The sequence below is a fragment of the Manduca sexta genome, chromosome 22 (genome assembly GCF_014839805.1).
Source record: "Manduca sexta isolate Smith_Timp_Sample1 chromosome 22, JHU_Msex_v1.0, whole genome shotgun sequence".
Taxonomy (NCBI): Eukaryota; Metazoa; Arthropoda; class Insecta; order Lepidoptera; family Sphingidae; genus Manduca; species Manduca sexta.
Window position 1 is genome coordinate 15,890,657 of NC_051136.1, and position 26,273 is coordinate 15,916,929.

The 26,273-nt window shown below is 33.2% G+C and overlaps 1 protein-coding gene across 5 annotated transcripts in view; it reads left to right on the forward strand.

The window, feature by feature from the left end:
• Positions 1–23,092, forward strand: part of LOC115448634 (DNA-binding protein D-ETS-4) — a 63,407-nt gene extending 40,315 nt beyond the window's left edge. For 2 of the 5 annotated variants that reach the window (XM_030176123.2, XM_030176122.2), the window contains exons 2-6: positions 5,876–6,647; positions 8,856–9,010; positions 12,445–12,589; positions 16,289–16,438; positions 21,897–22,087. In XM_030176123.2, coding sequence (XP_030031983.2) covers positions 5,876–6,647; positions 8,856–9,010; positions 12,445–12,589; positions 16,289–16,438; positions 21,897–22,087 — 1,413 coding nt within the window. Of the gene's footprint in view, positions 1–805; positions 1,044–5,870; positions 6,648–8,855; positions 9,011–12,444; positions 12,590–16,288; positions 16,439–21,896 lie in introns of those variants that run through there. The other 3 variants (XM_030176124.2, XM_030176125.2, XM_037441351.1) reach the window with 3 other exon arrangements.
• Positions 23,093–26,273: the final 3,181 nt, after the last annotated feature.

A 26,273-nucleotide genomic window follows, 5' to 3' on the forward strand; every position in this document is an offset into this window, starting at 1 on the left:
CGGCCTGCTGACGTCATCACGTCGCAACCAATCACAATCCAGGACAAATACCTAGTAGTAACTATAAGAGAAACTCCGTACAAATGATTTCCCATACGAGTACATGACAAAGATTTTTCTCGCAAGTATGACAAACTAGGGCTTCCGTTTTTCACTGATATTGATTTTTTCACAAGGTTTTCTTGGTTCTATGATTAAACTTCTGAAAAGCCACATATACCTTTATGATTAATAGATATCCGTCACTTAATAGCGTTAGATCAAAAGGTCTTGCGACCTAAGTTCCTGCAGTTAGTATTAGTCTTAATTCTTTATCGTACTACCGTTGAATAGCTTGAGGATCTTTTAATTATACTAGGTATATTTGGAGGTATTTACATCTTAATTGAAAAAGGATATCGATTCATGGTAATTTCTAGAACTTTTGACGCTACCGTATTAATACCTTGAAATAGACCCGGTATGAAACGTACCAGGTAATTATGGTCTTAAAGGCATTAAATTAACATAAGCCTTAAATATGTGGCTCTTAAAAATAATGACTTTGGACAACGCTTCGGAATATTTTTCACCAAATTTTTCCACTTCAACCTTGTATTGTACTCTAATTATAAAAGCTATTTGAAAGCGGAATCAACACATAACTGCATTGAAAATAAATAAATACAATTTCAACGTCATATAAAAATAATTAGAAGGGTGGTGACGTACTAGTTCCGATGGAGATCTATTATGAGTTTTATATTAGTTCAGTAACGTATTTCCCGTAGTGACGTAGATTCATTGAGCCAAAGCCTCCGTGCGCCCGCGCTCAGCTCAGTGGCTGTGTGATCTATCCGCCGTACACACGCACTCATACCAAATTAAAAAAAATAACTAATTCGATTTTCAAATGTTTGTGATAAGTAAAGCAGAGCCGGCCGGTGTCAATTGTCATGGACGCGACATCCCACCCGTTCAGCGTTTGTAGGAGGTGAATGTGTGAGTGCGGATTTTATTTTAAAAGTGACATTTGACTTATAATGGAAAGTGGGCGCATACAAGTGAGTTGGCTATGGTTTGGACTTAGTTCCTTTCCTGGATTTCAGTGAAGGCGTTACTTCAGCGTTTGTTATGTAATAAACCGCGATGTTAGACTTACCGGCTTTTTTGAGGTTATGGGTTTAATCAGAGTTTGTTTACGCGGTTGATTTGTTTTACATTATACTTGAGTAACAGATAGGACAAATATTTTCCTATCATTCATGGGATTATCTGCTTGACCTTAAAAATATAAATATTTTCTCATCAAATATCTCTTAGATTGGTATCGAAAGCGAATTCTTTGATCGAAATCATAAGCCTGTTGGCAACCACATTTTCGTTTTACAATCCACCATTATTCTACATATTTGAAACACACACAATATAATACTGATGCTTTCATATCATATTTATAGGAAATTCTCAAATATATTTTGTCTAGTTTGGGGCCAAAAGTCTGTTGTAGTTATGTGGAAATAATATCGTTAGATATTAGCTCGGTGTGGGTCAAGACTATGTAAGTGATTAATGTGTGTTTTTCATTTACTTGCAGACGTAGTAGGTGTTTACCTTGTTGAATCATATATTCTTAGGCACCACTAACCTTTGATTAAGTCTTGCATAATTATAATATAGGGGTAACCCTAAGTTATAGAATGATTATATTTATGCACATGCATGATCTCATCTTGTTACGCATGCGTACATTATATTTATCTATATCCCTACTATAAGTATTTCGTCTACTATTATGCTATATGTGACGTACTATATATGTACAGCTTATATAAACCTGAATTGTAATTGCAATATCGGCATTGGCATATTAAATGTAGTTGTCTTATAGATTAGCACTAGTAGTAACCAAGTCGTAACATCTAGACAATAACTTACCACTTGAGATCCGTTTAATTGAACACGCGTTGGAAATCCCCAGTTCTGCCTCCAGTCTAGTTCTATATAGACAATAAAAATAATCTTAAGTAGACAAAGCGTCGTAAAGCTGTTTTAGTAAGCCGGGGTTTTTATCTCATTTGAATATTAATGGAGTTGCTACTTGTAATTTTGGAATATTGCTTCTTTGTTTGAATACAGTAGCTATCGATAATGTTGAATTCTGATTTTATAAATACAGGTTTTTATAAATATAGACTGAAGACTGATTTTACTGCGACCAATATTTAAAATATTACATCAAATGGAATTATAAAAATTAACCTAAACAAATAAATAAAAACGGCATAGTTTTAAACTTAGGAAAACCCAACTCAACATAATATCAAGTAATGGGCAATTTAATTTTAATCTCGTTCAGACATCTAGAAACAAGAGTTGGTGTTGTTATTACTCGATTATGCCAAGACTTGGGAGGCTATAAAACTTCAAATGTGTAACATTGGTAGAGTCACGGTCATCGACTCTACATCCATTTTTGTATTGTTCGTGCGTTGTTATATTATTTTTCGGTTAATTATTGCATCGGGTTACTATCCAGATTTGAAGATTTTGCGTGTAGAGTCGGTAGCGTTTGTAGAGATGGATAGATATGAGTATATATACTTTCGAATTCACAAATGTTTTTATAGAAGAATTAACATTTACTAATTAATAACTTATATCTTACTTATTCATAATAAATTTTGTAGATCTTAAGACTTCAACGAGCACTAGTCTTGCACTTGTATACAAAGTATTAGCAAACATTAATAGAAGCTTGTTGACATGCATCATTACATCATCACTTCTTAAAAGAAGTTCTTAAAATAACTTCATACGATTTCTAGGTATTTTATAATTTTACTTTTATTATAATAAATTCAAACAAATTAACTTAAAAGTCTGGAATAATACTTTTTTTACTTTACATTTAAAACCGACTAGTGTACTTAGTTTATTTTAAAAATGGAAGGCAAAAATAGCAGCAACTGTGTTCCAGGCTGAGCCAATCATTTTTAAAAATAAAGTAAATTGTTTGAGCTGAAAAACAGAAACTGTTTATTTTAGTTAACTTGACATGCGGAAATAGTAACTTATTTACACAGTACTTAACTCAAAGACCTGAAATATAAGTTATACTTTTAATTTCATCGATGCGTCAGTATTTAAGTAATTTTTATTAAAAAAAAGAAAAATTAAAATACTTTTTTTTAATATGACGCAAATTACTTTTCATCCTATTTATTTTGTGATCTTACAGCGCATAGACTATTCGACAGACTCCAATAGTGGAAATCCCAAGGTCTTAAAATTGTAACAGGCTAGAATTCGCACGGTCACGATCCGACCTACTATCGGCTGGTACAATGAAATGACGTCATAGAGCCCAATGTCCACTTTTTGTTCAATGAACCGACTTCCTACCAAATATATCAATTGTGTCAATATTATAAGAACCGCGATCTGCATGACATATTATGAGATGGAAGGTCATTTTGTAGTGGTTATGCGGGCATGCGTTATAAAATATACGCAAAGAACCTGATTGTGTGTATATGAGACTAACTGCCTTACTGATAAACGTGGGTTATGTTGAGAGATATTTGCTATGTTACATATACGTCAGCGGGAGTTAAAAAAATGATGTATTTAAATATATGATAAGATTATTAATAATCTCTGTAGTACCTACCATAAAGCAATACTAATGCGATTGGCTCTTTAAAACTGTAATAAAATATTGTGAAAGGGACTTTACATGATATGAATAAAAATAGAACCAGGTTTTTACATTCAATTATTTTTTTATTAACACTGCTCTATAGTGATCAGCAGTTTTAGGGGAAGTACCTTTCAAATATAGAAAGTTAAAGGCTTGTATGTTCAATATTTTAGTATTTTTATATATATAATCAATGAGTTTTATCTTGATACTTAAAACAACTGATTAAATAATGTTTTAAAGATCCTATCTTTTATAAATCGGTTTCACTTATCACATATCCGTTTACAGCCTGAGTAATGATAGAGTTCGAGAACCTCCGGAGGTAGCGCACCGGATATCCTCCTCGTAGTAAACATAGACGGGAACATAGGAAGTTCATTCAGCAAAGCGGAATCAACAAGTTTTTATACGGTAAACGTTACGTTGAGTTGCATAAACTGTAGAGAATTTTGCACAACAATAGAATAGACAATTAGAAGTCTGTTACTGTAATTACTCAATATTTATTCAAAGTATAAATAAATCTATAAATTTTGAAGTGAACCAAAATTTAACAAGTATATTAAAACACATGTACTATTTCCGGGTGTTCTAGCGTCTCTACTATACAAGTCTAGATTTATTCATATATGCGCGCACACGCACTATATATCAGATTGTTTAGGAGATTTAGACGAAAAAAATCAAACAAATCTTGGCCCGGATGCGTACTAAGCATTCCGTTATTTGACATTTTGGTATGCAAACACTTTGTTACTTAGATGCCATGCGAAGGCTAAATTCCTTAATTTTATCACAACACTGTTGTATAAAGTAATGCAAAATAGATTCGTGACATGCTGACAACCGATTCGACAAGTTCTGTAGAATCAAGACAAATTTATGCAAAAATACTTATGTCAGTATTATTGTAAATAATTTAAGTATAAATGTTGAAGTAAATTCCATCTTGATCAAGGAGTGTCAACTCTACTGGTCCAATTAAGTCTCGTACAAATCTAAACGAGCCCGCAGTACAATTGCAACTGCTTGGGAATTATGCAAATTGTTCGAGGTCTCATTGTTTTACACGTAAATAAAAAAAAAGTAAGAAAACTCGCGCGTTTGCGTTGATTATCTTAACTAACCGGTCCGACTTGATTTCTGAACATTTTCGCCCAAGAAAACGCATCGGCTGTTAGTCAGGTGATAGAGACTGCCGAGATGGGGCTGTCGTTGCTTAGAGTGAGTGCTTTAATTATACTTACCCATAACAGTATAAGCCATAGCATAATTTTATTAATAGAGCGACGTAACTACATTTTTTAGTATATTTAAGAATTAAAATTACTATTGTTAGACGGCTTTTAATATAATCACGATAATAATGATTATATAATTAAACGCTTTTATTGATGACTTCGGATAATAATTATCAAGCATGATGTTAAGATAAAAAAGTGTCGTATAACTTTTCTTTATTACAAACATGTGAATTGGTTAATGATTAAAATCCATTTACACTCAACATTATGTAAAGTCAATTCGCGACTGTCATATTTTATCTCTACTGAATCTGTAAATAAATTACAGGTGCTATTGATAGGTCTTTACGCAAAATCTTGCACTTATCTCATTGTGATTTCCCGGAATCGTCAATCGGTGAGCACATGTCAACCAGAATGGCTCCGCGTGACAATTTAATAACAGTGATACAAATGTTTGATGACCAAAAATACTTTGACATGCGACAGCTTTTGTTCCAAGGGAAAATTAGGTGCTGTATATAGTTTTCATGATTCCATTATGCATTTATTTTAATGCTTTTCAAATATTTTTTTTCACACAGCCAATATAATGTGATGAATGAATATATTTCTAACCAAATGACTTAACATATTAACGCAATCTAAACAATTTAACGTATATTACTCACTCCCAAATTTAGCATCGTCTGACGTGAGTACGACGTCTGTTAATGCCGCACTTCTGCCATCTGGATAAACTAGTGTGTCGTCAAAGCGGTTCGACTCGAGCGATGAACTATGGAGCATACGTACGAATCTTATACAAATATTTGTACAAGTACGAAATCGGACCATATATAATGATTAGCACTTGCCCTCTTCTGCGAAATGATTGGTATTGACGAAATCTTTGTAATAAACATTTTTTTATAACGTTTTAAATGTTTTTTGTTTTTGTTATCAGATGCCACAAACCGTGCCGAGGTCTGGGTGCAGCCCGCCATCAGTCACACAGGACGAGAGGGCAGTCCCCACATCACCAGCAGATCTTCAGCATTTACTCCGCCTACTTGGAGCATCATCGCCGCCAGAACCGATGCTCCACTCTCCACCCAACCCACACAATAAACCACCACCACCATACCCAGAAGACAATAATTTTTTGGACCGTCTCTACGACTTTGAGGGTTATCCAACTCCCTCTCCATCTTCAGACGAAGGTTCTATACCCGCAGTAGCCCTGCAGCCCGCTTCGCCATACAACTCTTTACAATACACAACGCCTGTCTATATCAAAGAAGAGCCAAATAGATTATCAGTGCCAGGGTTCTCGTCACCATATCCTCTTTCTCCTTCTGGTTCTTGCGTATCATATGGTAGTCATAACCAATACGCTTCCCCAGTTCCACACCACGAAGAGTACATTGATATTGAAGAGTTGTTAAAGGAGAACCAGATTCTACAAGAGAGCGTGCAGCAAAGTTATGTTACACCTAAAATAGAGATTGAGGAGCCAAGAGACCATATTCTGTTGAGGTCCGTGTTGGAAGACACATCGTTCCAGAAGAGACTGAATCTCAGACCAATTCCGTTGGAACTGGGGACCGTGAAGATGGAAGAGAGTAGTGGCGGTGACGAGCTGGTCGCACCTGATATAGACCAAGTGCTGTCTATGGCCATCGAACAGTCCAAGAGAGACGTGGACAACACTTGCACAGTACTCGGAATCTCGCCAGGTGAGTTAACGCACCATAATGATTCTTTCACACGCAATGTTTTGCACTTTGATGTATATTTATATAAACTACTACTCCATATCTAGAAATTTATATTTACATGAGTCTGCAGTAATATATTCTTTGCTTCCACATAGCATATATTATAAATACTATACAGACAGTAAAAAAACATAGAGCAACATAATTGTTTATCAAGACATTATTTCCGTAAAGAACTAACGAAGACGAATGCAAATAGCATTTTCTTTAGCAACACATCGCGTGTCAACACTACTGTCGTATGAATAAGTAATCGATCATTCGAAACAATCCATTCATAATTAAACGCACGACATGGGAATGTAGCACCATGTAAAACATCGCTATCGTTTGTAACCAGTGACGTCACGGCGTAAAAAACACTATAGCTAAGTATTGCAATTATAAATCGTTTCTTAGAACATATGATTACGTAAGATGTACTCAGAGATGCTTCCATACGACGATTGGTTTACGTTGCTTATGATCTGTTATTTATGGTACCCGTTTACATTTAGATTGTCCATGAAAAATTAAGAGTCAAACAGTAATGGTTGGCTGAATTTACTGTCATCTTCAGAAATTAAAAAAATATTCATGAAGTCTACCATTTACGCATCACCTAGTCATATGAATATGACCGATATACTCTATGTTTGTGTTTGGATAGGAAAAATAAAATAATGAGGACTCTTTAACATATTTATAGTTTAGAGTAAAAAATTAAATTGCTTTATCATTAGATCAAAAAATAAATAACAACTAAAACTTCTAACAAAATTATAGTCCTCAAATCTAATTTACTATTTAGTTTCTCTATATAATTGAATCCAAAAGAGTAGAGGTGACTTTGCAATGTGAACCAAAAAGATAAAATATCTTAACAACTTAAATTTTTTACCTAAGTTGCCTAGTAATAACTATTCTCTAACGCAGAATTGCCCTGGCCTAACCTGGTCATTGGAATCAAATACAAAACAAGCTATATAGCTAACTATATGGTTCTCCCGCATATTACATTTATTACGGCCTTGCTTCACGATTTGATTTTTAAATGAACCACTAGCGATTAAAATTTAAATAAATACATTAAAATGTATATTAAACTTCTGCGAGCATTCTGTATAACAGTGTATATAAATCTAGCAATTAATGACTCTACATTTTTATAACACATTAAGTCTATTTTATGGGCTCTACTATAAAGTTTTGCCATATTCTACATATCTTCTTATAAAATTAAAACCTACGTACTTATTATGGTTTTTACGATTTCGAAATACATACTTGGCAATTAAAGCTAATAGATAAAATATATAAATTCGTTAGAAAATTTGAAAATCATACCTAACAATCTCTATGGTCCAGTGAGCGTGGAGCCGGCTGTGTGGCGCGAGATTTATGTTTATAACTCGTACCAATATAAATTATACTGTATTCCATATTTTTTAATTTAGGTATAAATAAAAAGGCTTTTGGTTCATGAGTGATGGGTTATTTATTATACTAGACCATGGGACCATGATATAGTGGCTGATAGATACTGCTTCTATTTAAATCATACTGATTCTTATTTGAAGCCTATTGTATTTGCTACAAATGACCTGAAAGCACTTCAGAGGTACAATTGGTATAAGCTCTTACAAGTGTTAAAAGAAGAGTACAGTTAGGTTACGGACTATTATATTCGTATGGTGTCATTGAACCTGTACAAAAATAGTTTAGTGCTGCGAGATAGAGAGTTTTCAGAGTATCTATGAACAACAACGACATGATTAATTTATTAATTTATTCAATAGGATATTTAACCATACATTATTTTTCAAAGTTTATATGATAGACTACGTGTTCTTCCAGTTTGAGAAATAAAATTTTGTGTTCACATAATTAAATGAATGAGAAAGTGGGCTAGATAGCCTAGGGGAACGAACCTCTTGAGGCGCGTATTATTTGGAAATTTTGCATAAATATCATACTTACTATACTAGCTTAATATTTAATAAATCCGGTATTTGTAGTTCTTTCGATAATTTAAAAAATGTATTTATCCACTAACTCTAGACCAGAATTAAGCAAAAGGCATTACGATTTAATATAAGGCTCATACTCTTTTGACAGAATAGTTTCAATGTTCCAAACTAACGAACTCTACCAATAACTCTATTAACTAATAAATCTCTTTCACAGATCCGATGCTCTGGAGTACAGGGGACGTTAAGTCGTGGGTGATGTTCACACTGCAACACTTTAATTTGCCAATGGTACCGACTGAGTACTTCAATATGGACGGGGCTGCTCTAGTCGCTCTTACCGAGGAGGAGTTCAACCAGAGGGCGCCACAGGTGAGAATAGTCATAATGTGTATGAGAATAAGGTCGAGTTAACATATTTATTACGTGAAAATATTATACAGTACTGCAATTTGAGGTAGTAGTGTGCGTTCGGCTACTGAGTGGTAGAAGTGAACTAAGCATTGGTATTTATTTAACTATAATCTTGCATTTTTATTTATATATAATTACCTACTTTTACCGAATAAACGTTTTTCCTTTTAAATCAAATTAGTTTACTAGATATTTTGAGAATTAATTACTATATTAACGACGTAGCCTTACACTGAGCATTCAAGATTCTAGAATATTTACTATCCATGCGCAAGCGCGTACGAATGGTATCGATCTTCGTCACCTGTTACAAAATGGACTTCAGTGTACTGAGAATAACGTAGTAATTGCAATGACGATAATGTTTCATCATAACATTTTCTATAAACAATTCACGTAGTAAATTGTGATGGGACAAAGTTTAAATTGATTAACCGTACAATAATATTGGCGATAAGGTCATGTTAACCAACGCCTAGTTTCTTGCTTATCGACTTATCGTATAAATTCCACAAGACACGTGTCAGTGGAAAGGTTATCATTGACGTAAAAGATTGTATACAGTACTTTTTATTGTACACATTATTTATCTCATGCAACATTAGTAGATGTGGTGTCAGTTTATTTAGATTTTTAGTCGAGCTATAGTAATGTCACAGATGGTGAGAAAATATTGCAAAACACATAATGTACATATAAATGAACCAAAACGTACCTATAACTATTGTTAGTATTGATAGAGTCATAGTTATGTCCCATATAAGATAACAACATAAACACACAATATACCAAAAAGTACTTAAACTATGTTTGCTACAAAAGTGTATGCTGGCAATAAAGACTGCGCTAGTCTTCCATTGAACCATTATATTGTTGGTGATGCCATGGGCAACAAAATCAATGATGCGTGTAGTGTAGTTCTTAAATACTATTAGCATAAGTTCAAGTTAGATTTTTATTTATTCTTAACAGATTTAGTTTTTGAAATAAGCGCACTGGTAACTATAATGCTTGTAATTTGAAGTCGAGTATATTTGCCACTCATAATGGATATTCGAGACTTCTAAGTTCCAGGTAAGCGAGCGATCTGATGTACTTTTTAATTACAAATACACACTCACTCTGTTTATCCCAGAAGAAGTAAGCAGAGGTGTAATTAGTGCAATCATTTATCGCGGTGTGTCTTCCTTTCCATGTGATAGAGGGCAAGTCATTTAGAAATATAGCGGAAATTAAATTATAATAATCGAACTTACAAAGTACATTTCCTACTAGATTTAATGATGTATAACTAAATTATAATTAATAATTATTTTCATATGAGTTAAGATCGTTGATATTCGCATAATTGCTTCCTTATTTGTGAATAAATAAACATGTTTCTTCAATGCACATGCATGAATCATATGCTATAGACTAAGAAATCTATTAGACACTACTATAAAATGTATAAATAATTATCAATCATATGCCACAGGCTAAGGAATCTATTAGACACTACTATAAAATGTATAAATAATTATCTTTTACTTAAATTTAAAGAGTTCTAAGGCCAACTATTATAATGTTTAAAGTCGCAACCTGACTCTACATTTTTTTATTCTAGTAATTATCTTGTGGTTGGTAAATTGAAGACGGCATTTTCTAGAGCACATTTTTTATGTTAACACACATGTAACGTCTTAGATCGCCTTCGTATGTACAAGTGAAGTTGTTGAAATCTTTGATAACTGTTTAAATTGATCAAATATCTTACATAAAAATTTTGCATGTTATGTAATCCAAATTATCTTATAATATTTCCATTGTTTAATAAAACTATTTAAAATATTTTTATTTAAATATACAAAAAAATATTCTCGTTGTTCTTTTTTTGAAATGATAACATTAAACATTGATAAGATTGTTACAATTGTTATTGATAGATAATTCGATGATTATATTTTATAATTTATAATAATTTATTCGATACACATATCTGCAGTTATGAATTCTATAACAATTATTTGATCTTTTATACAGACCAGATTAGACAAGTCCAATTGCTTTTGTTTCGAAATAATTACTATTCTCTATGACTGACGTGTTATTTATTGCATTCGCATTATGCAATGTATTGAAAGCATTTATCGTTTAGTATTATACGGTGCCACTAAGTCGTCAGTCGCAAATGCTAAAACTTTTAAGCCGAATTAGAAACGTAGCGATAGTTTAGATCGAAAGTTTACTTCAATGATTATTTAAAAATACTACGTGTAAACAATAAATTGTTGATAAATAATAATTATTATAAACTTGACTGATACTGATCTTTAAGAAAATATTCCATTTTATTTCTGAAGTCTTCATGTCCCCGACTGTATACAACTTAGTATATCAGATTAAGAAATTCTCTTTCCTATCAGTTGGCAGTGAAGTCGAAATGGTTAATTAACCCTCATAAAATGTAGATTAAAAGCGGCTATATTACTTCATAAATCTGATACATTTTATAAAGTATTTAAAGGCACTATATATTATTGGAGAGAAAAACATTTAATGTCATTAAGACTAATTCTAGACTGATTAATCGGACAAATTAAAGCAATATAGAATCTAATATATAGACGCAAGGCCGTCTCTGCTTTCTCCGTCGAAGAAAGTCCCCCATCGTACACTCTGCATACAAATTGTAATTCGATCTCGAGATTTACTTTCGCAGATATTGAATTTGTGCAAAACAGAAGATTCTCTCATTGCGAAGATGTAGCTTTGGATAGGAAATTTGTGCGGTCTTGGGTTCAGTACCCAGGATGAGCAATAAACCACTTGCCCTTGATATCGTCTTAGCTCGATTTGGTATACTTAATAACTATTATTTTTAAATTATATAAACACGAACATTTTAAACTGTACAAAAGTGTTAATATACATTTAATTCACCAATATTAGAACACAAAAGCCATTGAGCGATACAAAACATTCTAAGGCAAAAACGATACTTTCTAAAATAAAGCGATCGATATTTCAACATTCGGGCCATTAATCTTTTAAATGTAAACAAATTACGCTCGTATCACGAGTTTCCGAATATTTCGTTTTTGACGTCAGCAGCTGCCCTACCAAACAGTTTAGTTACTAGCGTGTTAGTTACTAAACAGGTCGAGCAGTTGGCTCGTGAAATGGTCATCGCCACGCTTCTTTATAAGCAGAATCTAATAATTACGAATTACTGCATGACACTGCTGCCACTTGTTTGACTCCGTCAAGTCTCTATACTAATTAAGATACTTAACAAATCGAAATTCAACAGTATATGAAGGTTGTAAGTTTCAAATTCCAATGATATCAAGTCCATTAGATCAAAAATGGTCTTTATTTTCGCTCTGTTCTAACAAAAAGTATTGTTGCAGTCTGGTAGCACGTTGTACGCGCAGTTGGAGATCTGGAAGGCGGCGAGACATGAGGCTTGGAAGTCTTCGCAATGGACTGAGCATCAGCAGCCTTCACCAACCCCAGCCCCTGCTGGTTTACCGTCTGCCGATGACTTAAGTGATGGTGAGTACTTTGAAAGGCCAAGTAGAATAATTTACAATATACACTTCATAATATGGTGGAGTTAGTATACAAGGAAAAGTACAAGTACACACAAGTAAGCACAGCTAAGTAAATAAATTAAAGATAATATTGACACCAAAGCACTCTTAAAATAAAGAAAGATATTCGGAATTGTGTCTACCTTTACAGCCATATAGAATTCCTGTACTTAAATCTAATAAAATCTAGTAATATTTCATATTACTTCTATAGTATATCCAAATATCATACGGCATTAATAGTGAATTTCAACCTTATTAATAGAAATATTTAAGTGATATTTCCCGTAACAGTTATTTACACAAGTATATTGATGAAAGAGTTGGTAACAGTTGATTGGACACTTAACAAAGCGACGTCATTATGCGATATAAATTAGTACAATCGTATTACATTAACCTATCGTAAAAACTCAGATTAGATAATTATGTGGCACAATTGGACATCTCAATAAAATTAATTATAGATAAAATACAAATTATTATTTTTATGACAACCCTCATTGGAATTAATTTGTAGATAGGAAATATTTATAACAAATTAAAAAACATCAATATCAGAGTTATAAGTGTATAAATTAAAAGACTTTTTATGTGCCCAATGAGATTTAACTATTGGAAATGAATTTTCTCAAGTATTTGCTTGGTAATGATAGTTCAGAATCCGGTGATTTTATATCCTTTGGAGTAAAATTTATTTAGTGGAGAATTCATTCCATACAACGTTATTATTAGTGTTGGAGATTAAAATGTATAACGCTACAAATATGGTGACAAATAAAATTTACAATGTCTTTAACCTTTCTATCTTTATCAGCACAAAAAATATATACATGTTTTTTTTTAATTTTATCTGGCGTTCCACTTTTACAAATTATTGTTTATTAATGAAAAAATATCAGTAATGTTCTCGAAGCATAAATATCAATTGTCATAAGTGGCCCTACGCATAAACATAAAATGGCCAAACACTACAAGGAAACTAAGTACTAGATGGCACGCATTGTACTTCAACCGTTAGCCGATAGTGTGGACGGCCCACTTACGCGTCTAGATAGACACAAACGAACGATGTCCAGCTGAAGATGTAAAACGTGTTTAAACCTATTGGAAACGAGACACATCTGGGACGCACATAAACCATTGATTTGCTTGGCATTGTTTGAAAAATTGTCCATTGTTGTACAATGATATAAACAAGTTTGATAAAAATTACAAGACTAATAGAGGAAAACACAAATGTAGCGACGTTAATATTAATTTTAATACCCTTATGCAATAAAACAATGATGTAGACAAAGACAAAGAAGTAAAACCATATCTAAATGTACTCGTAGCTGAGAACAGTTAGTGTACAATAAAATATCAAAGCAACTAAGAAAATAAGTCGTAGAAACCTTTCCGATGGCCGTTAACTCATAAATAAAAAAAGTGTCAGAGTGGCACAGGAAATAGCAATCTACAATTATCTGTTACTTGTAGACGCGCATGTGAGATTTATATCTGAAAGGCAATGGATATAAGTTCGAAGACAAACAGGTCACTGGACTATCAAGTGAATTCAATTAGATGGTAAAAATGCGGCTCTCGTTTGTTGTTTTACAAAGGAAATTTCACAGTGGAAACTAAAAATACTCGTTCAAGTGATTTCGTTGAATTACAAGGCAAATTTTTCACTTATTGATGATCATAAGAAAAAAATGAATTAAAATTTTGAATGACTATGAGAACTATGATATAATTTTGACTATAACATAGAAAATTAATATTAATCATGAGCAAGAAACTATTAATATCAAATAAGAATTTACCGACATGTTGACTCAGGTCAAAACGGAAAAACATTAGTAACAACTGGGACAACAGTTTCTAAACACATATTTCGTATAAATTCCGATGTCCAGCATACCTAAACATAATACTTATATATTAAATTTAAAATCAATGACCAACAAATTTAGCTAGACGTTGAATCGTATAGCTCTGACCACACCCATTTACAGTTAAACCATCTATCAACGTTCTGTTGGTATTCTGTGCCCTTTCTCGTTCGGACCCATACGCGTAGAGTCCACTTTTTATATAATTTCCCGGCCTGGTTCACCCAGTTACTCGCCGGACTCGCAAGGTCACCTTTGTCCATGATACATTTGCTGGTGTACAAATTTCCATTGCTAGAAGTAATCCAATTGGCTTTCTTGGATAATTTTGTTTTATTAAATTGAATTAATTATAACCTTTTCTTTTTACAAACTATAATATATCTAGTATATAATAAATTGAAGCGGCGATAGCCTAGTTAATTGTGGAATGGACTGCCGAGACGAATTGCCAGGGCACACACCTCTGACTTTTCTAAAAAAATATGCGTGTATTCTTTGTGAATTATCGCTTGCTTATTGGTGAAGGAAAACATCATGAGGAAAGTTTTCCTCATGATGTTTCTCAGGTATACAGGTGCATACCTGAGAAATTTCACTATAGAAACATTCGAGGGTGTGTAAAGTCAAAGGCCAGCGTGGTGGACTAAGGCCTAATCCCTCTTTGTAGTAGATGAGTCCTGTGCCAACAGTGGGATAGTATATAATACAGGGCTGATAGTATTTATGATATTATTTATTTATTTTATTTTATTTATAATACATTGATGTCTTATATATGTTTCTGGAATGACATGATAACATTATAGTTAATCTTAAACGTTAAAATGGGTGACCTCAATGTAAGTTCACCTTTGATGTTTGATGTTTTATTTGCAGCATCTAACACGTATGCAAATATTTAAAGTACTCGTATTAACCAATTGACGTATTTTGAATATTGACGTATATTCTAATATTAATTCTGAATACAGCCACAATTCTTGATCCAAGCTTATAAGTAAATAATGTTAGATTTATATAATGTGATTGAATTATAAACATTTCAACTATTTTCATCTCATCTTTTAGATTATCTTTTATATTTCCAAACGTTTGCGTTCTGCAACATTCCTGAGAACACTTTGCTTTCTTCTTTAAATAGAATGTTGCTGTTTGAATTGCTTAGTGTGTTTATTTTAGTCGTTTGTATCTCGTCTGTTTACCCGTCTACAACTGAAGGTCGGTTGCTATAAATTTGGATAATGTTTACACAAAACGCTGCTGAAATAAACATTGGCGAACTTTGAAAAAATATTGATCTTTTTCTATAAACAGTATTGGTTACAAGCGTAGAGGTACATGGGATTCCGATATCTGAGTATTTAAATCTAAAACTACGCATGGTGATCTTTTGTTCTTATTTCGGCTATGACAATGGGTATCTTTAATAAATTCACAATAGTTGCAAATTACATAGGGAATATATTTATTTTTATTTACGACCACATTTTTATAATTTATTACTAAGTTAGGATTTGCCTGCGTCTCCGCCCACATGTAATCAAAGTTCCGGAATAAAAGTTCCGCTCTATATTTTCCCGGCATAAAAAGTAGCCAATAAAGTGTATTGTTGATTGAGCTTCCTATTGAGGAAAAAAAATCAAAATCAGTTAAGTAGTTCCATAAATGAGCCCTTACAAACCTGCAAAAAAAATAAACTCACAAACTATATATCTTTATAATATTGGTATAGATTCAGTTGTCTGAATATTTTTGCTAATTAACACCTTTTTTCACAGACGAAGATTCAGAACCAGCAGGGCCGAGTGCAAGCACGGGTGTCGGTAAAGCTAAGACAGGAAGCACGCACATACATCTCTGGCAGTTCCTCAAGGAATTGCTGGCGTCACCTCACGTACACGGTTCGGCGATACGGTGGTTAGACCGAAGTAAGTACCATTTTGTAAGCTTATATCTGTTGTATAGGTTCATTTTGGTTTGACACTGAAGTATGTCCCGTGATTAGTTTTTGAATCGTTAATTTTATTGGTCATCAATTGTAGTCAGTGAAAGGTATTCTGAAACGTAATATCTATCTTATTAGGATAACGAGTCAGTTAAGCGCCACAGGTATTTGAAAATACTGGACAGTGTTATTTTTGAGAAGGCGTATCGTTGATCATCCATCGAGCGACTAAAACTAATTCCTGAAGAGCAAAAAATTTATTGTTGTGTTAATTGATTTTGAATATTATACCAATGAAGACAATGTTAATAATAGTTTGACAGTAAAAGTTTCTCTGCGTTGCACTGAGCCATATATGTGCCGGCCATTTATTAATTTGTTTTCAAAATAAGATCCTACCCATTGAAGTTATTTTATTTTTCATGACTTAATCGAGTGTGACAAAACACAAACATGCGATTGTAATGCATCATATTTATTTATAAAAATTACGTTAGTCGATACAATCCATCATTTACTATCAATGCGATAAGATTTCACAATAAACCGGGTGTAGTTTTCTTAGAAGTTGACGTCAAACGTGACTTACCTTTTTCTCAAATCTTATCATTTCTATTAATTTTACTCGTTCTAAAATAAATATTGCATAAGGGTCAAAATACCACTCATCGAATATTCGAGAAATGCCAGTAAGAATTTAGCCTACAATAAGATAAGTACATAATATTGTTGTAAGCATTGATTTTATATCTTCCATGATTTTGAGAGAGAATTTTATTAATATATAATGAGCAGTGAGCAAAAGCTATTACATTAAAAAGTAAACATCTTTGATATATTATATGAATAGTAATTAGAGGCGTTATAACAACCTGTAATTATAGTCTGTCTTTATATATTATTTTTTGTAATTTTAATTAAATAAGTGCTTTCTTGTATTGACAAGGAATTAAGACACTGTATATTGATACAGTGTCTTAATTCCTTGAAGATTTAAATTATATAAACATATATAAACATCTTTTAATCAAAGTTGTAACTTCTATCTAAAGAAGCAATTTGTGCTAACACATTTCCCCGAGTATAATGTCCGTATTTATTAACGTTATTTAGGTAAGTACAGAACAATTTGATGATAGAAGTCCTTCGCAGAGTGTAGGTATAGGGTACAGCGCTGTAATGGTCTTATATTGAGATACGAATTTTCTTAAGTAGGCTGTCAGATAGACAAAGCCAAGATAGCTATGAAATACGGTATTTGATTATGTTTGATTTTGAGCATTTTTTAATATGTAACAGCAATTAGTACAAAAAAGAAATCCTGTGAAAACAGCATTAAAAGTCGATGAGAAATGAGGCAGTAATTCAAATTTGAAATAATGCTACGTGCAAGAGTAAGCGTGGAGTGGGGATATCTCTCCATCTCTTTCGCACGCTTCGAAATTCCCGCTGACGTCACATGCAAGTATTTCGTCCCTTTTCTGTTTTTTGACACTCGCCCCTACTATCTAGTTTCAATAGCTTATAACTTGCGGATTTTCACCAGATTTCAATGAATTCAAATGTTTTAGAATTTATACGACGTACATATTTTATAAAAGTTATAAGAAAAATTTGTCAAAAACCTTATTGCCGACACTGCGCATTCAGAAGTACGGGCGTCCGCATAGTACTATTTGTGAATATGGGTGTATATTCCATGGTAGAGGGTAGCTTCGTTAACCTAGACACATTTTTGAGTACCAATATATTTAATTCACCGAAACCAGGTAAAATGCCACAAGGCAACTTTAAACGATCGGCAAGCGAGCAAGTAAGAGGCGATAGCCTAGTTAGTTGTTGAATGGACTGCCTAGACGATTGTCCGCAGATTCAAAACCCAAGGGCACACACATCTGACTTTTCTAGAAATCTTGTGTGTATTCTTTGTAAATTATCGCGTGCTTTAACGGTGACGGAAAATATCGTGACGAAACTTGCATACCTCAGAAGTTTACTATGGAAATTTCAAGGGGGTATGAAGCCTACCAATCCGCACGCCATGTGGTGGACTAAGGCCTAATCTCTCTCAGTAGTAGAGAAGGCCCGTGCCCAGCAGTGGGACAGTATATAATACAGGGGCTGATATAAGCGAGCAAATACAAATAATCACCTTACGAAAGAATTAAATTACCTCTACAAAGAGCTCTGACAATTTATCATCAGTTAAACTCGGCTCTACGATCAACACAATTAGGTTAATACGTGATATTTACATAAAATCGTGTTGGTGCGTATCGGCTAGTTATCTGTTACTAATTAACGAGTCCACGTCCAGATGGCCACGACTATTACATATTTATATACGAGTTATATTGACCTCTTTAACAATAAATTTAAGGTCCTTTTAAAATCTATATAGTGTTATAATCAAGAGAGTAGATAGAGTTAAGTTCAAAACATGAAATGTGGATGCCTTGGACTTTTTATTACGCCTTCGGGGATAAAAGCATGATGTCTGTTTGTTTGTTCATTCAAACTAAAATATTGAACTTTTCTGATGTATGATTATGATGTTTTACAATTGATATATTATAAAAGCATTTGTTTAATTAAATTAAGACAAGCATCGAAATGTAGATATTTAACCTTATTTCTTATCAAAGCTAACTTAACCTTATCCAGTATAATTTTTAAATTTGTATTATTTAATTGTAATATCTTCGAATCATGATAATCTTATTAGAAAATGTTCTCAATTTGTTCCTGGCGCTTCTGATTTGCTTTTGATGAATATTTACTTCTCGTTGTGATAAATAGTTGTATCTTTAATTATACTAACTAACAAATGGCATTAATACTGGTTTGAATGGATTGTAGAGCAAAAACTATAGTAAACAAAGAGTCTTTGTTGTAACTTGTTTGTCCTTTAGATAATATCACAGCACCTGACTACGATATAAAACTCTTTGTTTGGAGATTATGATTTTAGTTCCTAAAATTACAATGAAGTTACACAAAATTCAACAATAACTCTATCATAAGGTAAAATGCACCACAAATTATGTTCATACAAACAAAATATATAATTCCATAATACTCAGACGAATAGCAATAAAGGAAATACTAATTTAATTAATGATAAAATTGATAAATCGTACAGGTTATAATGGTACGGAAAAGATAATATTTCTTTAAATAAAATATGCATCTAAAGTAGCTTTGTCTACGTTATATAATAGGGTTTTCCAATACAGAAAAATATTCCATTGTTCATTTTCATTGAATGTCCATCAGTTTGGTATAAACGCGGCAAGATTATAGTAATGGAAAATTCATTTGATCACATTCTTAAGCCAAGGTGAACTCGACTGTAAGTCGTTCTATAAAATGGTCCACTCAAAGGTTACCTAACACTGTCGTATCGATAGCGACGGATAATCGATTACATAATTGTTTTTTTCACGGCTCGTTATCGATTGTGTTTATTGGACAACCATAATTGGTGCGTGATCGGAGTTGAGGTTATATTTTTAATATTTTGTTGTAAATATATAGTCGCTTTGATTAGTACAGTTATTTCGTACCACAAATAAGTTTAAAACATTGATCATTACTAAGTCCACTTTAAAATTCGTATCGATTATTACATTCGCCATATTAAATCGATTATCTGACAATCGGCAACATCGATTAGGTACCTAATCCTTCACTCGAGTCGTGACTGGCTTTTACGTACGCTAGCAAAGCGTTTCAACGATTTATAGCCCATTATGCCGAAAAACATGATACTGGCCTTTTTCGGTTGTCACGAAATTATATGTTGAATGCGCAGATTGCGAATAATCGTGTTGGGACACTAAACCTAGTCAGATTTGGTTGTTAATGCGAAATCTGGTTTATGTCTTGATAATTGATATTATCTTTGTGATTTAACATACTAAATGTTTATTTATGTATAAATAACGAAGGTGCTTTTATTGCTTTTAAGTAATGTTCTAGAACATTTACTACTACGTTAAATTTTGCTTAAAATGCGATCTTAATTTAGAATATTGAGGTGTTTTGGCAATAAATGTCCCCCGTTAAGAAATATATGCGAAGACCTGTGTTTTGAATGCGCGGAGTATTTTTTCTAGGATACATAGTAATAAATGTACACCACCGCAAGTCCTGGAATGAAATGGATTACTAAAGCGCAAGTTGAATATTAATAAAGTTCATTCGATCCATCTTCTACGGAACTACAGTAGTTAGATGCTCCTACATATTTTCACAGGATCACTTTAACATTATGTTAATAAATTATATATTCGTTTGGGCCAAAAATTTATGTATAACGAATATCTCCACAAAAAAATCCCAGTTTTACTTTTCTGATTTATTGATCATTTTGGATTTTAGTGTGAATATGGCGTGTATTTCTAACTAAAAGTGTGATGTTGTCGCTGCGACGAATTCTCTTAGAGTAATATAAGTGCATTAGGGTGGGTAAAATTATAATACTTTTTATATATATAAATTTTAGTTAGTTCAAAACATACACTGTTTTACTTTACGTTTACGGTTCGAGTAACTTATTGTAAAGTATTTTCAAAAACATAAATATGTGCTTTCATTTAGTAACCCAATGTCGAAATAATACCGTATAAAACCTGGACACTTGTGACTTATTTTTAAATTGTCAGTATTTATATCTAGTGTAGGCTGTACGTTCGCTGCCATAAGTATCAACAGTCCACTAAATAGATATATAGTATATTACCCAAATCAGTTATCTTGAGTCATAGACTTATGATCGGCACTCCAAACTGACATTTAATATTTGGTCGCGCGACTAATTCTCTATAATCGATCGATTTGCATAAGGCGCGGTAACAAAGCGTGGAGCGATGATTCATAACCGAATTATAATCGAGACGTCTGCACTTTTAACCTTTTTTGTTGACGCACCTCACTGTTATTGGATGGTATAATGATGTTATTGGATTGTCTGGACATTTTGACAATATGGCTTAAGATAGTAGAACTGTCTGATGTTTCGTATGTTTTTGAGATTTTAGAATTTCGAAAATCATTTACTTTGCTTTTATGAATGAAAAAATTCCTATGGTCCTGTGAGAGACCATGAGAAGCGGTTCCGTCAGGTGATAAACTTACTCGTTTACTCCAAATTCAAAAAAGTCGTAACAACGCGAACGCACTTTAAATTAGCAAGGTTGGACATTTAGTACACTCATACGTCCAATTTGGCATTTATGAAGATTTAAAAGAGTCTTTAGGCAGACGCGCCGTTATTTTCCCGAATACATTTTACCTAGCACGCTCGTACTTTAGGCAACACAATGACCTCTAAAATTATTGTAAAATATTCATCGTCCGACTGATGTCTTTTAAAAATAAACTATCAATTCTTCACTTAGCATTCAAACAGTGGCTAATGCGTGGCTTGTTTCTCGCAGGTAACGGTGTATTCAAGATTGAGGATTCAGTGCGCGTCGCTAGACTGTGGGGTAAAAGAAAGAACAGGCCTGCCATGAACTATGACAAGCTATCCAGGAGCATCAGGCAGTACTACAAGAAGGGCATCATGAAGAAGACGGAGAGAAGTCAAAGGCTCGTCTACCAGTTCTGTCATCCGTACTCCTTATAAATACTCGGTTTATTTAAGTTATATGTTGTAAATAATTTATTATACGTTTGTAAATAAGGGTGTGTGAGCCGCGGTAATGCGGACGCGACGACGTCTGGAAGCGTTTTGCGACGCTAACGCAAAACGCAATGCAGACGGTAAGCTTGTGGACAGCCGAATTTTCGACGGTGTCTGTTAAGGGCGAGTCAACGCCTTGAGACCGCGCGAATTATTAGGCGTCGTGTATACTATCCCTCCGCGAAATTCGGGAAAGGTAATTTTCTCTAGAATTTCAGCGGACGGGACTGTTCTGTTGTGTTTAGTTTTAAGTTTTTTTTTTTACCGGCGAATAGGCAACGGTGATCTGTTTTTTTGGGATTCTCAATGTGTTCACCGTCGCCGAAAGCTGGTAATGGTTATCCCATATATCTATGATATATTTCTCGTACGTTCTATGAACTTTTAGATAGCTAAGTGACGTGTAAATAGTGTTTTTAAGTAAAGAAAAACATTTATAATTTTCAATTTTTGTTTTGTTACACGTTTAAGTGATACGCGAAGAGATTATTTTCGTAGATATTGTTTTTAAAAATAAAAATTTTATAATATAAAATTAAGAAAAATAATGTCTATGGACATTGACGAGTGACGTCATAATTTAATGTATCAAATGTAAATATTCTCAAAATGGCGGACAGGAAATGTGTGCAAAATTTAATTAGGAATGAGAAAAATGATTTTGTGCCAAATAGACGGGGAGAATTTATTCGGGACAAAATTGTCTATGATTTGTGATAAATTTTGGTCAAACCCGCCGATGTGAATACTTTTTGTATAAAAAGGAAAGTGAATAAACATCTGCAATAATGGTGTCGGGTACAAATAAGATATGTTGATAAGTCGACGCAGTTAGCGTTATGAAATAAGAATTTAATAATAATTATTATTGGACCAAACTAATGTAGATTTTATGAATCTATAAATGTAATTGTTCGTGAATACAATAAAGAGTTTTATCAATTTAAATGTTTTTTTCTTTAATCGTTTTTAATTTTGATTAAATCTCGATTCTGCAGTAGTCATCTTTAGTATCAAAATACAACGCACAAGTTGGACTGTTAAACAAGATGACCATTCTGAAATAGAAATTAACAATAACCTACACTTATAATCCGATCCTTGAGTAAAACAAAAACCTGCTACTCTTATAATTACAATTCTAGTATTAATGTGGAAAACAAAAAAGGGGAATGATTAAAATTGTGTATGTGTTTATAAGGGTATAGCTCTGATTTCTTCGTTGTTTTAACGAAAGGCGAGATGAGGAAAGTCACTCGCCTATCAATAGTACTAAAGAAATCACGAGTCAGAGACACCAGTCAAAACTTTGAATAATAAACTGCACCAAGCTATGATACGTCTGTCACAAAATTTCAGATGTTATTAAAATCAAAGCAATTTCTTATACTAATAAAAATTTCAAATTCGAACACAACAGTACCAATTCAAACTAACACATACACAGATATACTTTTAAATTTCCCCCAAATTAACACACGTATTAAGACCTTCAAGTAAATTCAATAAACATGACCAATGATGTTAGAACTCCTAAACAATGAAAATCTAAACTCAATAGAGAAAGGGACCGAAAAAATATTTCAAAATTTACATCTTATTATAAAGTATTAAATCTGGATCGAGTTGCGTCAAGTTGCGCAAAACTGACGTCAGAAGACGCTGGTCGCCGAATTCCACGAGTGAAAGTGCCTTTCGCCTCGCGTGGAGGGGAGGACGACCTCCAGAGGGGCGCGGGGGAACGGGCAAGGAAATTGTGTAAGCCACTTTATATTCAACTTTTATTGTTTGCTTGACTGCGGTTTGACAGTTTTTTATAGGTAAATGAGAGCCTGGGAGGTAGCAGACATGTATAAAAAGATACAGTCTATTGGGTATAGTTTGTAATTTAAAGATATAGAAAAATTTGAGTACTGCTGTTTATGTATAGAGATGGTGTCTTGAAAATTACGATAAGTAGGACTCAGTCCAAGGCTCGCTTGGATGATACTATACTCCGAAGTGTCGATATTGGACCCTAAGACCGGTGAAACCAACAAAACTGTTCAACTCACTCCCCAGTAATAGCGATGACACGATTTTTCTCGCGAATAAAGCTTGACTGCGCATGTTTCAGACATTGAAATAGTAGATGTTGTTCAAAATATTTGCGTCTCTTTTATCTTCGACGATACACGTATGAGCTTAGATTGTACGTAATGATGATCACAACATACATTTATCGAACATTAGGTTCCAAGAATCATGTGATCATGTATTATCAAACCAGATATCATCATGACTATATATTGTTATTATAGTACCTACTTAAATATCAATATGTTTGTATCATAGTATTATATTCTTTGGAGATTAGATTATGATATATACATACTGTCAATAGATAGTAATAAAGTCGCTAAGTCGAAGAGATTTTGAAATGCAGGAAAATTACATACTCGAAAACCTAAATTTGGAAATACAGATAACATTACATATAGTTCTTGGTCTGCAGGTGCGTCTAAACAATCTACGTGTTTCACTTTGAGGAATATATCGCACTGTAGTCATCTAATATAGCGGTTAGTGGATTAGAGTTTTGGGAGGTGTTGTTCCTGTAGGTCTTTGCTTCTCAAAGTGGAGGGCGCGCCTTCCAGTTCCTCGTGATATGTATAAGGGTGTTACAAGCAGTAGTAGTAGTACTTTTTCTAAATGAAAGGTATCATATCCCTTCTGAACCCCTGATAACGTATATGCAAAATTTCATTATGACCGATTTGAGAAGTAAAGGCAAGAAGGCGTAACAAACAATCAAACTCATTTTTATAATATTAGTTCGGATACTTGGTGAGCCTGGCTTCATCTTCTTGCATTGAAGAGGGCCATAGGCATTTCTATATGAAGCTGCGGGATAGCGTGACAAAATACTATGAGCAACCCCGCTGTAGACACTCCAGACACTAACCGAGGCTTAAAACTAATTGGCGTTGTCATTAACGAGCTACTTAGGGTCCAGACTGGTCATTAAATAGTACCTACAATAAATGATCTCTATGAACTCAGCTGTCATAAGTCCTAGAAAAATAGGTACAATAATTTAAAAAAATAGTTGGAATAAATAAACAGGTAGACTGCAAAAAAGCAGTCGTTATAGGTACCACTTACACCACACTAAAATACATTATCGCAACTGAGAATTTTTTGTTACTTTTTATAATTGAGGAAAATACGTTAATAAACAACAAAATAACAATTTTGACATTATAAACAGGAGTTTTTAAATTTTATCTGCATGGATTATTAAGATAAATTTTTAAACGTTCCTTTGCGTTTTCGAATTTCGAAAATTTTCGACATTATATTATTTATGTGTGACATAATTCTTAAAACATTTGAATTTAATTGAAGATTGTTTATTTTTAAATTTGCATAAGACACTGGCTGTCAATGCCACCCCTGAACTAATTGGGTGGGAATGCAGTGACCTAGTTTTACCCAGGGCCAAACAACATAGACAACCTTTGAGTTTGAGGAAAAAATAAATAAGATAAAATTCTGCAAATGATTTATAAAAAATTGTAAAATTAATAACTTAAAATATGTCAATAAAGCCAGCGTTGATTTTCCGTTGGGCCACTAGGTGATATCAATGCCTCCAAGATAGTTTTTAGATTGTGGGTCCAAGAGACCCATGCAAATGTGAATTTAATTACAACTACTTATATCATAATAATCATTACTAACTTTACCGTTTATAGCTCTTCATCATCAGTAAAGAGATATGGTCCACTGCTAAACGTAACCTCTCCAAAAAAACTCTCACTGACTTCATAATCTACAACTATAGACGGATCAAAAAAAAATAATTATTGCAGATTATAATTATTCTTCTGTCAAATGAAAATCTTGACCAACAATTAAAAAGTAATTTACGTCAAATCTGTATAAATAATTACCTACATAATTGTCTACAGGTAATGCTAAATTATACGCAAACTTTGAATTCGTTCTGAGCTAAATTAAAATATCGGCCCGCCATGGTTTGGCGCGATTTAAATAAATTTCCTACTTTTTCGCAAGTTGTCCAAAGTACAAGAGTTTGCGGATAGATAAATACCTATTTATTAATAGGTGCACCTGTTCAGATTAT